This window comes from Mycteria americana, chromosome 10 (genome assembly GCF_035582795.1).
Source record: "Mycteria americana isolate JAX WOST 10 ecotype Jacksonville Zoo and Gardens chromosome 10, USCA_MyAme_1.0, whole genome shotgun sequence".
Lineage (NCBI taxonomy): Eukaryota > Metazoa > Chordata > Aves > Ciconiiformes > Ciconiidae > Mycteria > Mycteria americana.
This window is the reverse complement of record NC_134374.1, coordinates 9,416,547-9,429,085: the sequence shown is the minus strand read 5'-3', so window position 1 is coordinate 9,429,085 and position 12,539 is coordinate 9,416,547. Positions and strand designations below refer to the sequence as shown.

Sequence of the window (12,539 nt, the reverse complement as noted above, 5' to 3'; positions counted from 1 at the left end):
AATATCAACATCTTTGTTTTCCATCATATCCCCTTAACCCCTTAAGTCTTCTGAAATCTTTTTCTTTCTGGACATGTGGTGAAGAGCTTGTCAGAGAAGAGAAAGCAGTTCATCTAACGTCTACTCCGCGTGTTCATTAGTTCCCCATATTCACTCTGGCGCATGACCTTGCTGAGTCTTCCTGTGGACAAGTCTGCATGTGTTTGGTTTCTGTACTGTGCTTTATTGATTGCAAACACCCAACTGATCAATTGTAAAGCACAGTTGCCTTTGTGTTTTAGGACTTTGGCTTCTCAGACCTGAAATAAACATACCACTGCCAATTTGACTTGGGGTACAGGTGTTGGAATATAAATAAGTCCATCAGATTTCTGGTTTGAGTTAAAACAGAGTTTAAACAGATTTTAGTTACATTTTCAGCTCAGTTAACTCAGTGCCTGTCTAGCTGCTAGTCTGACTTCCTTAGCTCCATCTAGCATCTAGTGCTGAAAGAGAAAGGACATGAGCAGGCAACTAAATACGTTAATTGTCTTTAGCTAACAGATGGTCAAATGTGTTCAATTTTATAGCATTTATCAAAGCAACTTAGAAAATAAGAGTATGTCTTAATTCAGTTCTGCTCTTGATAGGCTTTATGTATGTATGGCATGCAAATTGTCTTCTATGGTCTTTTTGGCCTTAAAGGAAGCTGTTTCTGAAGACAATTTTTCCCCTGTTCTGAACTCTGGAAGCCTACAAGCTGAAGAATTATGCTGATTTAAAGAAAGCAAATGGACATCTCTTTTCTTTGAGCACAACTGTTAGATCTGCAGAAACTTAGGGAACAGTTTGAAGCTACCTACGGACTGGTATGGCTTTCTGTTCTGCTGTCTAAATTCTTAAAGAGGAGGGGTATTACAGAGAGAACAGCTAACAAAGTCATTATGACTAAGGGAGAGGAAGAGCAGAGGAAGAAGCCTTGCACTGGCCCTCACTTATCCTAAGACTTGCGCAGAGTCAAGCAGTTGGTTAAAGATAACAGTCCCCAAGATGGAAGACGTTCAGCCCCCACGTGGCAGCTGTGGTGGTGTTACTCCAAATCTCCTTTGCCAGACCTCTGCTGGCCATTTAGGCAGAGGTGTCTTTCCTCATTCCATGACATAAAGAAGAGATGGAAAGTCTGGATGCAGGACTGTGTATATATATCACTGTTCTGAATAATCACTAGCTACAGTGTCCGATCATTTATCATTCAGCCTCACCTGGCTCCCTCAGCTAAAAATAGGAACCTCTGATAAAGACATTTCTCAGAAAGGTGAAAAAGACAGTTCAGTTAACCCTCCTGGTGATGTATTCCTCTTCAGAGATGTGCTCTGTCATCTTCTTGGCAAACAGTGATGGCTACTGGAGGCCTCCTGCTAAAGTGGCAGCCACAGGAGCTGCAGAGCTCGATCCAGCAGTGGAAGGAACCGAAATGTTGCTGGAGCCTATATTACTGCTGTGACGATGTTCATCCTTGTAGTTGTAAAGAGTAATAGTGAGGGCAACCCATTAGCCATGCAGATACAGCGAACTCTCTCGTTCTGCAGATTATGAAAGGGAACAAAAGGAGCTGGTTAACCATGACACCCTTTTAAAGCACAGGAGGTTCTGCACTGGTAGGTGATTCAGACTAAGGCTCAAGTCTTCAGGCTTTTGATTTCTAATTCTGTTTATTTATTAATGAATTACAATTTTTAAATACTGCTGCTGCCTCCTGGAGGATGGTAGAAATAGTCAGTTATTCACAGCTGTGCAGGTATATATCCTGTGTATTTACTGCTTCTTTTCCAGGTGAACTTAGAACATCTGTAGCATCACAGATACTTCAGCAAACTGTGCGCTCACATCCAGAGAGATGCTTGAGGCAAGCTCCATTTTGTCAAAATCCTGAAAAATGCTTAGTTCTACAACTGCTGTATTAAAATGAACAAGAAAGCTCAGCATCTCTCAGAAGGCCATATCTTTCCTTTCTGCAATTAAAATTGCTGCAGCAGACACTAACAGACTGTCATTGCAGAAATCCCCTCTCAGAAATCCTAGCTATATTGTCCTCTCAGGGAAGGTTTTTCTAATATAAGCAGAGAAGGATTTCATTTAACGAGAACAGAAACCACGCTTAATGAAAACCTAAGGAATTGCAAACAGTTTTGTACTCCCTAAAATCTCTGTTAATCTTTACCAACTACTATTTCTTCCATAACATATATTATAAAGTTTTAAAAAAATCAAACCTTGACACAAAGAAAAATGTTACCATCAAGTCTATTAGAAATAATTACTTTGTAAGAAATAAATTTGTGCCTCATCGACTGGAGTATGAAGATTTAACTTCCTTCATTGGAATTACTTAAGCTACAGGAATTGGAGAGAAAACATTTCATGCAGTATGATCCTTTTTAAGTCAATATTGTCTTTTTAATCCTGAATTTCAAATTAAATATTATTCGCCTTTAAACAAAAGCATGCACGTATATCTTGGAAATCAATGCTCTTTATCCTGCCTACTGCAATTATATACACAAGTTTAATTCTTGTTATAAATAAAAAAGTTTGTAGACTTAAAAATGGAAAAAGTCAAAATCTTACTAATTTGATGGTTTCCAGTGTCATTGCTAAGGGTGCATGATAACAGTCACCAACAAAATCCCCATTTTCAGGTAGCAGCATAGGCCCTTGCACTAGCAGGCTACTATCAGGTTTTGTCTTGTGCTTTAATAAATTCATAGCTAAGAGCAAAATGCAGCATTTAAAAACAATGATTTTCAAGTTATCACCTGGGGTAAATTTTTGTTGATGTAAACTAACTTTCAGGGTTTTCATGCTGTTCCAGACTAATTATTAAATATAATTAGAATAGTTGATTAGAGTAAGCTAAAGCAGAACATATACTTTCAAAACAGTCCAGACTGCTTGGGCGGACACTTGTACTATTCTTTTTCTTTTTTTTTTTTTTTTACTGAGAAAACATGAGAAAAAAGACTTTTGAAGAATGGAGATAAGAAGACTTATAAGGTTATTCTGGAGTCACTAAAAACCCCTAAAACAATTAATGCAGGGTAGAGGTTTGGCCTTGCTTGTCAAGAACAGCCCTGAAATGGTCCATACCGACTAATAAGGTCCCGAACCAGCTACCCCAACGGAGCAGCCCATAGTCCCGCTTCCCAGCTCGCGTCCTCTTTAGCTTCATGTCCTTCAGGGATGAGCATATCTAGGGCTTTCTTCTGGTGTTTTTCTTTTTCTGTGCACCACTTAGGCAAGCTGGCTCTGGTGCTGTAAGAGCCAGCACTTAAGTCGCATGTTTTCACCAAGAAAGTTTACTCCAGCGACTTTATGTAGACAGCAACACATATGGGGCATGTTTCAGGGACATACAGTAATGATCAAGGATTTAAGTTTGATAAACAAAAGGTAAACAGAAAATACCACACATGTGGTGAACATAAGCAACATAGCTAAAACTGCATAATATGTGACACCTGTTATTTTCTGAATTTTGCAATGTTTTGCACTACTTAATGACAGTGGGGTTGGTTTTTGGCTGTCTTTTCTACCATGTTGTGGTGAGTTCTTAATAGTGGAAGTTACAGCAGGAAACAAAAGGGAACAAATGAAGCAAATACAGAAATTATTGTTTCCTGAATATTAGGAGCTCAACAAGTAGATTATCTAATTTCTTTACCAGCCTCCAGTACTCATCCAGCCAGCTGTTCATAATTATAAAATACATACAATAACCTACTACCTGAAGGGACAAGAATGCAGCAAAGTGAATTGCAAGTATCTCTTCTTGACATGTAATCAGGTTTCGATCCTTGTGCATGCTGGTATTTTTCCATCGTATTTGGTCCCTTGATCTGAAGGCTTTCTTGGTTGCCTGGACTTTCTTTTTGCTTGTGGGGGTTGTGGGACTTCAAGGACAAAATATACACTTCGACTTATGACCTGGAGACAATAAAAGCACCTGTGGGTTCTTTCTGATTTCATCTAAAAGGCTAGGAAATCTTTGAACCCTTATGTTGTGATCTAGCTTTGCATTACATTTAACTGTGCAGTGGTTTCTGTCCTGAAGGGTGAGCTAAGCAACCCATGAGTCCTTTCCATGGCATAAGCTTAGTACTTAGCATTCAAATGGGAACTTGTGTATTGAGCCAAACCCAATTATTTGCAAATGAATCAGTGCCACACATCCTTGAGGGAGGACTGTAATACCAAGTGCTGGTTTGAAATGTCATCTTTTCTGTGGGAGAATTCTCTATAGGTAACGTTAACTATTTTCAACCTAATTTTAGGCAAACAGAAATTGGAATTCACTGAAGTTTGCAAAGAAAATTCTACCTTTGATCAAAGCCATAGCAGATTTCAGCTTGCTCCATTTTGAAAGTCATGCCGATGTGAAAAGCAAGCTTTTCACTAATGTTTGGCATCTTAACCAGAGCTGGCACTCTTAGGCAGTGCTTTAATTATACATTATATTAACCAGTGTGAAATACTGAGCCTTATTAAGATAGCCAAAAGCCTTCTTTATAGTTGATTTATTGGAGCCTGAAAGTAACTTTTTGCAGTCCAGCTCAAACGGATCAGTAGATATGGAAATTCAGCTCTGTCTACAGTAAGTTTCCCCACGGTTATCTCCAGTGGTCTCTCCAGTCCCTTGCAATGTATCTATCCTCTGTAAAGACCCCAGTGCCCAGACATGCCAAAACACTGGGCATCAGCTGTCAGCCTGATACCTCCATTATAAAAGTCAGTGCCAATCTTGCAGTCGCTTGGAATGGTCTCCTGAAAAAATGGAACTTTAAAAAAAAACACATTTACCCTGGGCTCACCCGGGTGCTCAGATGTGTGGCTGGTGGGCTGCACCAGGCTGGCTGATGCTGGAGATGTTCCAGTCTGGTGTATTTGCAGATGAGCATTTTTTCTCCTCCTGACACAGTACTTAGTATATGGCTGGGATGTCAGGAGCTCAGGCTGAAGTTCTAGACAAAGTCAAATGGATAGAGATACTTTGTTGTCTCTCTAGCCCTTGGAGGCAGGTGCTGTGCTGAACACTTGCCTCTTGAACAGCTACACAAAGGCTTTGAAGTTGGGCCTTCCAACATTTTCTCAGTAGTGTTTTTTTCCTCTTCAAAATAACAGTGTTACTTTCCACTTCATATAAGTTTTCAAAGCATTTTCTGAAGATGGAAGAGCATCATCTTTCTTTGCTTCAGAAGACTGCCTATCAGCTTGCTAGGAGCCTGAATAAAAGGCAATTTTCTGCAAGATACTGATGACAAGTCTGGGTGTTTATGGATCTCTCCAAATAGCAATGATGTGCACATTTTCCACTAGTTGTTGCACTGAGATGATTCGGATTAACTTTAGGAACACGGAGATAACACAATAGCATTATCATGAGTTACTGTGTCATTACCACTGGTTCCAGTGGAGTTACCATTGGCATAGTTATCTTGCTGTTGCTGTGTAATCGCATCAATTACTTCACTGGTAACTGTGTAAAATTACCACAACTGTAACTGTGTAAAGATCTGAATGGCTAATTATTCACACCGCAGCACCTAGGAAAGTGGATGCAGAACGGTCTCCAGCAATACTGTCCTGGCTGGTGCAAAAGATGCACACCAGTGCTCTCGGCTTTGCTGGCCAGGCCCCTGTACAAGTGGTGGAGGGGAAGGCAACTCGTACTAAGGTCTCCTGCCCCTAAGTACCTCCAGGTGCAAAGGTATTACCTGCTTGAAGTGCTAATGGTGTTAAGTGGAGACACCTTCTGTAGGAATGTGTTGCTTTTCAGCTCTTCTTGATATTCCAACTGAAATGAGCAAAGCCATAAATGACCTCAGAAGACATCTGGAGTCTCCTGGACTTGGTGTCTTATTGTCTGCCACACCCATGTGGGTTGGGATCTGGACAGGCAAGGTCTAATGAGACTGCAGCCACAGTCTTTTTTCAGTCAGAGCAAAACCTGCATATCCTTTCATTTGTCAGTATTTAATGCCAGATGGCAGAAAACAGGAATGAGAGGTTCTACCTCCTGCAGCATGCTCCAGCTGAAAGTGAGCTGCAGCAGAGCCAGGGCCATTACTTTAGAAAAGCAGCACAGAACAAGAGGTCTTAACATGTCCCAGAATATCTTCATGGGGCTTCAGTTCTCGTTATGATGGCAACATTGGACAGGATGCGGTGGCCCATTTCCTTGCAAGGTGGCCATTCCTTGCAATAGCATGCAAGTATGAAGTAGGCATCTGTAGCCCAGAGGCCTAGAGAATATCCATTCCATGTACTTACACGCTCCTCAAGAACATTTCCTAACACGACATAAGAAATCTGAGTCCTATTTCAAACAAACCAAAATACAATAACCCGGGAACAGTGTCTTCAAGTATATTATATTGCAGAAAAAGAGCAGGAGCCAACCATGGGCATCGCTATTGTCCCAGGTCACTCGGATATCCCTAGGGAGTTTGTAATGCCCCACACTATGGGAAAAAATTAAATAGGACCCTCTAGCTGTATAGAGAGCTGAGTTGTCCACCAGTCAGTGAGATGATATTCCTCAGCCAGCTGGGAGGACAGTGGCAGATGGTAATTTCATCCTATACTTCATCTCTCAGCTAATTACAGAGAAGTAGGAGGACAGAAGACAAAGACGCAAGCCTGATGTGCCCTTGTGTCCCAATACTCAGCCCATCTTTTGAATAAGATTTATCACTAGGACGTGCTTTTCAAAGTCTTTAGAACTTCCTCCATTTTCCTTGTTCCTGTACCTAGTCAGGTATTTTGCTTGGTTTTTGTGACGAATATTGGTTGTTCACCTCTTGATTTTGTTAAAAATATTGTTAAAACAAGTCCATCATCTGTAGAGCAGTAGGGAGAGTTACAGATCTCTGCCAGTTGAATATGGGGACTAGCTCCCAGCACAATGGCATTTTAAACTTTTCTCCTGAGACCATGCTTTCAGCAGCTGCCATGCATTTTCAGATTTCCAAACTCTCAGATATCAGGTCTCTGATGAAAGCAGTGGATCTGGAGCTCCCACATCTTGTGCTTTGCTTCTATTTGATCCTGCAAGGCAAGGCACAGGTCTGGAGCTTTGGGTATATACAAGATATAATTTCCCCCTATTTAGGATGGCAAAAAAGAGGAGCAAGGTATTCAGAGCCATTAGCCAGCATGACCATGTCTTCTGTTTATCTCAAACAGCTTTCTACATCCTGCTTTTGTGGTGTCCCCAGACAGGGGTCTTAGTTTTAGGTGACTGAAAGCTATTGCTTTTGCTTTTTCCACAGAGCTGTCCTAGGGCAGAGCTCCCACACTCGTGGCTGCCACACACCTCCCCTCCCCTGGCTTGTGCCTTTCCCACTTGGTAACCGCCTTCCCCACCACTCGGCCTTCTGTGGGATGGGCAGCTCTGCAGCGAGGAACGCTGCTTTGTCATCCCACGTCTGGGTGGCAAAAGCAGGGAGAAGGAGACACAACATCTGGAGTAACTGTGGATATAAATGATGCTTGGGTGGGAAGGGCGTCCAGTGATACTTTGGGCCTCTCCCTCAATGGCGCAGATAAACCTTTAGGCTTTAAAACCTATCATCAGGATTGCCTACTCAGGAAGAGTTACATTTCTGCCACTGCTGTGCCCAGCAGCTCTTTGCCTTCTTAGTGGTTCTTTGAATTTTTCGGCTCTGTTGGTGCTGAGGTATTCATCAGCATGGGCAGTGGTGTCACAGCCTTGCCTACCAATGTAGCATGGGGGCACCCCTGCTTCTTATTTTAGAAGTAGCTCAGGAATGCCTGTGTCATTCGTTAGGGTGACTAATGTATTCTGTCAGCTCCTGAATGCATTGGAAATGCCATACCTCATAGAATTTGCAAGGTAGTTGGGACGTTTTTTTTCTCTTTTTTTAATTACACTTTTATGCTTGACTTGCCCAGAGAAGTTCTGTGTTGTGCACCAGGCTTATGGGAAGTAGGACCAAATTAGCATGGGACGGGGGAACAGCGGAGAGGCAGCTCCCTCCTGTTTAAATTAAAACTAAGCCACATCAGAATGTTGCCAATTAAAAATAAAATGAATGACTTTGCTCTCTCTGTAGGTGACCTGTCTCCACGATTTCTTTGGGGATGATGATGTGTTTATCGCCTGTGGTCCAGAAAAATTCCGCTATGCACAGGATGACTTTTCTCTGGATGAAAGCGGTAACATCAAACACACACTGCTCTCCAGTCTTTGTTTTTATTTGATTTCCATTCAGTTGCTTGTATCAGATAATAATGCTGCATGCTTTTGTTCTGTTTTTTAAGACTTAATACATGGAATTTAACATCCTTTTGTGATACTTGTACAGTCAGCGGATATTATAATAGGGTAAATACTGATGGAGGTAGTCCAAGTCAGAATAGATGGACTCCTACACCATTTGACATTTACTGCAAAATCTCGTAGTGTATATCCCTTCAATTTTATCCAGTTGCAGTCAGATAGATACATTTTTCTTGAGAACTAAACAGTAGAAGGACTCTTGTCCTTACGTACACGTGCATATTAAAAAATGGGAACAAGCACAGTTAAAAGAAAAATCACTCCCTCCATTGCTTTCTTCTGCTGATTCAAAAAGCAGGGCAATAATTCCCTTTTTGGGGGGGGGGGGACTGGAACAGCACCATTATTTGTCCCTGTTACAACTGCAAGCACAGATCTGTAATAATGTGAGTCTCTGTGATCAATTAAGCCATGAAATCTTTGATTTCACAGAATATACAGAGCTTGCTTGTAGGAGTTACCACCTACCTCACCTGGCAACTGTATACACCAACAGCGCAGGCTGTCTGCTGGTTCCAGTGAGTGCAGCAAGAGTAAATTAATGTAGCTTTGACCATTTAAACTAGAAGAAAATGTGGTCTCCAAACATTCAAGCTCATTTTCCAAAGCTCTAGGTATCCTGTATAAGGAACAGGAGCCCCACGCCGTCTTATATGCTACAAACTGGCTCAGCATTGAGGACCAAAGAGGACTTCTACTGTATGCCAGGAAGTCAAGCAGCCTCTAATCTTCAAGCACTGTATTTTTATGACTCCTTTGCAAGCCTGATATTATTTGATGCTGGTACTTCTGACCTGCGTACTCCAGATGAACCCATTTGATGGTCTTGGGTAATTCAAAGAAAGTTTCCAAGGTTCAGCTGAAACTTTGCAGGCAGAGAATGCCTGTGTCAGGCTGGGGAAGCAATCTGTAACCTGAGCTTCATATTTTTTTTAACACTCGGCAGTTGAGTCAGCTCCATGGGGAGTTTCACACTGTAGAACAGTTTGGATGCAATCCTAGCAGAACAACTTGATGGAAAGCCCAGCTCTCTGCCTATACTCTTGGTTACTACTGATTTTTCCAGCTTGGATTTCTCTAACAAAAATAAGCCAAGCCTGCTGTTGGGAAGGCACCGAGTAACTGCAGTTCTCAGTGGTATTTTCAGGGGAGTAGGGGTGCCCTGCACCTCTCAAGAAGCAGATGAGGAGCTATTAGACAGCAGCATTTTCCCATTATACATCATTACACATCATCCCTCCATGTTATGAATCAGATGCTGCAAGAACTGTGAGTCCTGGGGTCTTGCAGATGAATGTCACTTATTAAAATCTCCTCTGTCATGGGGTACTTTTTCTTGCCTGTTTGGATGACATGCACTTGGATTGCTCGTTATTATGTTCACTCTGGAGGGACATCAGGAAACAAAATGAGAAATAGCTTAAGAGAGGATTATGTCATCTTTTTCCTCCTGACTGCCCACCACAGCTTCCGCCCTATAATCCCTGTTGCTGAGCCCCTTCCAGATGACGTTGCTCTGTCTCATTCTTACCAACTGGTTTCAGCATCAGCCCATGGAAATATCATGCCCCCTGTGATGTTGAGAGGCCTGTTTACACTAACTTCAGCACAGTGAGGTTGCCACCTTTAGAACCTTGTTTCAAGATGTGCAAATCCTCAGTGATTGCCTTTGGTACTGGCGCTTGCCAATGGCTAAGCTGGAGGAATTCCCCAGAGTCAGCCTCTCTGTGCTGGGAAATGCAAAGCTGAGTTTCTTTTCAAGGAATTACTCCCCTGGGAAGAAAAGAAATTTGAAAGCTCTTGAAAAGACGCAACATAAAGTATTTTCACTTTTTAGGTTTATTTTTTTAGGGAGTAATTCAAGTGATTAAACATAGATGTCTGACACCCTTTGGGACCCCTGTGGTTTCTGAGATACCCATGTGATATATGATTGACAGATATCACACAAAGGCACCAGGAGACCCACTCTGCTCCGGGGAGGCTGTACTGTAGTGTATCTCACATAGCATTTGGTGCCTATGGCTGGGCAAATGAATCGTGCTCTTAAGATTGAAATGTTGCACTGTTTTTGTTAAACAGCTATATGTAAGAGCCTTGAAAAATATTACTTCTGCAGTGACTAAAGATGATTTTTTCCCCCATGTTTTGGCTTGGCTGGTTAACACCAGGATCAGTTATTTGCACACTCTCCCTAGTGGCTATTTCACAGTGTCTCATCAAACACTGTATTCTTTAGTATCAAGGAAGGATAGTCTACGTTCCACACACACCCCCCCACCCCCCCCCCCCAGTCATTACTGCTCTTCATGTATAAAAAAATGGGGCTATATCAGTGCTGGAGCCCTACAAGGATTTCTGTGGCATCATCTGTGGGAAGTCAAGTACCTTTGGAAAAAAACACACAACTTTTTCTATCCCTGACTTGCAGTTTCCAAAATCCATTTAGCAGGAGAGAGAATAAACTCATTGTAGGTTTAATTATTGCTGTTGAGTATCCCTGGACCACAGGGCATCCTCTCTTCATATTCTTGTACTGCACGACCCACCAGCAAACTCTTTTGCAAACCATCTGGAAGAAGAGACTGACTCTTGACTGTTTGAGAATGAGGAAAGCCTAGGGAAAAATTTAAGGCAATTACATTTTCATGGATATACTGATATATAAATAAATAACACATACATTTAGGTCAGACAACTTGTTTTCGGTTGACCAATTATTTATCCGCTACGTGCTGCCTTAGTTGATTCCCATTAGGGAATCCAGTCAAGGGAGTCCTCAGTCCAGCCCATGCATGCTGAGCTGAACTTTTCCATAAAAAACTGTCTGTACGTGAAACATCTAATTCACATCTGTAAAAAAGACCTGTTTTTCACATCTTGGTGAGGACAATCTGTTGCAGGAGATGAGGTGAGACCAGTTAGCATTTGACAAAAAGGAAATCCCCTTTTTATTGCCTTCTTCTTAACTGGGTTAAGTTAATACCTTGAAGGGTGGAAAGTTCTTTTTCTGTTAGCTCTCAATGTAAATAAACCCTGGTTTTGAAGATCTGGGATGCCTGAAATCCTGGGACACACAGAGGTTTGTTAGCATTTCAGTTCCCTTCTGCAGGACACTGTAGATCATGTTTACATTTTCCACTCTTCCTGGCCTATTTATTTTTTAAGAAAACACAGTTGGGGTTCTCATCTGCTCATGTCTTTAAGTACATAAATCTATTAGACTTGTTTATACAAACCTTTCTGAAAGGGATGAGTGGCCAGGACAAAGGACGTGTTTTGTAAAACCATTTTGTCTTCTTTGCTTTCTGCATCTGAAAAGTTGCAGCTTGTTGAAACCACAGAATAGGTTGAGTCAGGCTGGGTGAAAGCCTTCTGGGGCAGATGTCTCATCTGCCACTTAGAGACCTTTACATCATGCCATGAGCTGTTCACTGGCTTTCTGCACCTGCATAAATTGCACTCATCATTCCTATTACTAGGTCTTCATGGAAAGGTTACAGCAAATGAACTGGTTTTTTGGCCTGATTCTTCCCTCAGTGTTGACCGTTTTAATTTTGCTCACTGGTTGGTGAGAACCAAGGCAAGGGGAAGGGCAGAAAATCTTTGGTAGGACACAGGTACGGAGATGGGCCCTGCTGGGGAGCCAGCCTTATGTTGACATACACTCTCTCAGCACCTCCTCTAGAGGAGCAAAGCTGTTCTTCTTTTTGCCCTCCCCCTAAAAATTCTCCTTGCTGCTCTGGAGAAAATGTGGAGATATCAGCTTTTCCCTTGCCACTGATGTTTTCTACAGCTCTTTAGAGACAAAGCACTAAGCTGCCCATGGGTGTGTCATAGCTGGTGTCCATAGGCAGCGAGAGTAGGTAGGGACATAACCATGGTTGCTGTCTGTTTCCTCAGAGTGCCGGGTGATGAAAGGGAGCCCTGCGACTGCCACGGGCAGTAAGTCATCTCCCACCCCTCAGAAGAGCTCAGCAAAGAGTCCAGCCCCCATGCGCCGGAGCAAGTCTCCAGCCGATTCAGGTAACCATCAAGATGGTGAGTGATTGTTTTCTGGTGTCTGAACATTAACTGTGCTTAAGAGAAAAACACATATTGTGTGTCTTTGGATACACTGACCTCGGGTGTTTGCATATGAAACTTTGGTATTTTTTAAAAAACAAGAAGCTGGTGCAGGGGCACTTAATAAATATCGGAG

The 12,539-nt window shown here is 42.1% G+C and overlaps 1 protein-coding gene across 5 annotated transcripts in view; it reads left to right on the top strand.

Annotated features, from left to right (window-relative positions):
- Positions 1-12,539, top strand: part of DCX (doublecortin) — an 88,184-nt gene that overhangs the window by 51,150 nt on the left and 24,495 nt on the right. For 3 of the 5 annotated variants that reach the window (XM_075513457.1, XM_075513459.1, XM_075513458.1), the window contains exons 4-5: positions 8,112-8,214; positions 12,242-12,379. In XM_075513457.1, coding sequence (XP_075369572.1) covers positions 8,112-8,214; positions 12,242-12,379 — 241 coding nt within the window. The remainder of the gene's footprint in view (positions 1-8,111; positions 8,215-12,241; positions 12,380-12,539) is intronic. The other 2 variants (XM_075513460.1, XM_075513461.1) reach the window with 1 other exon arrangement.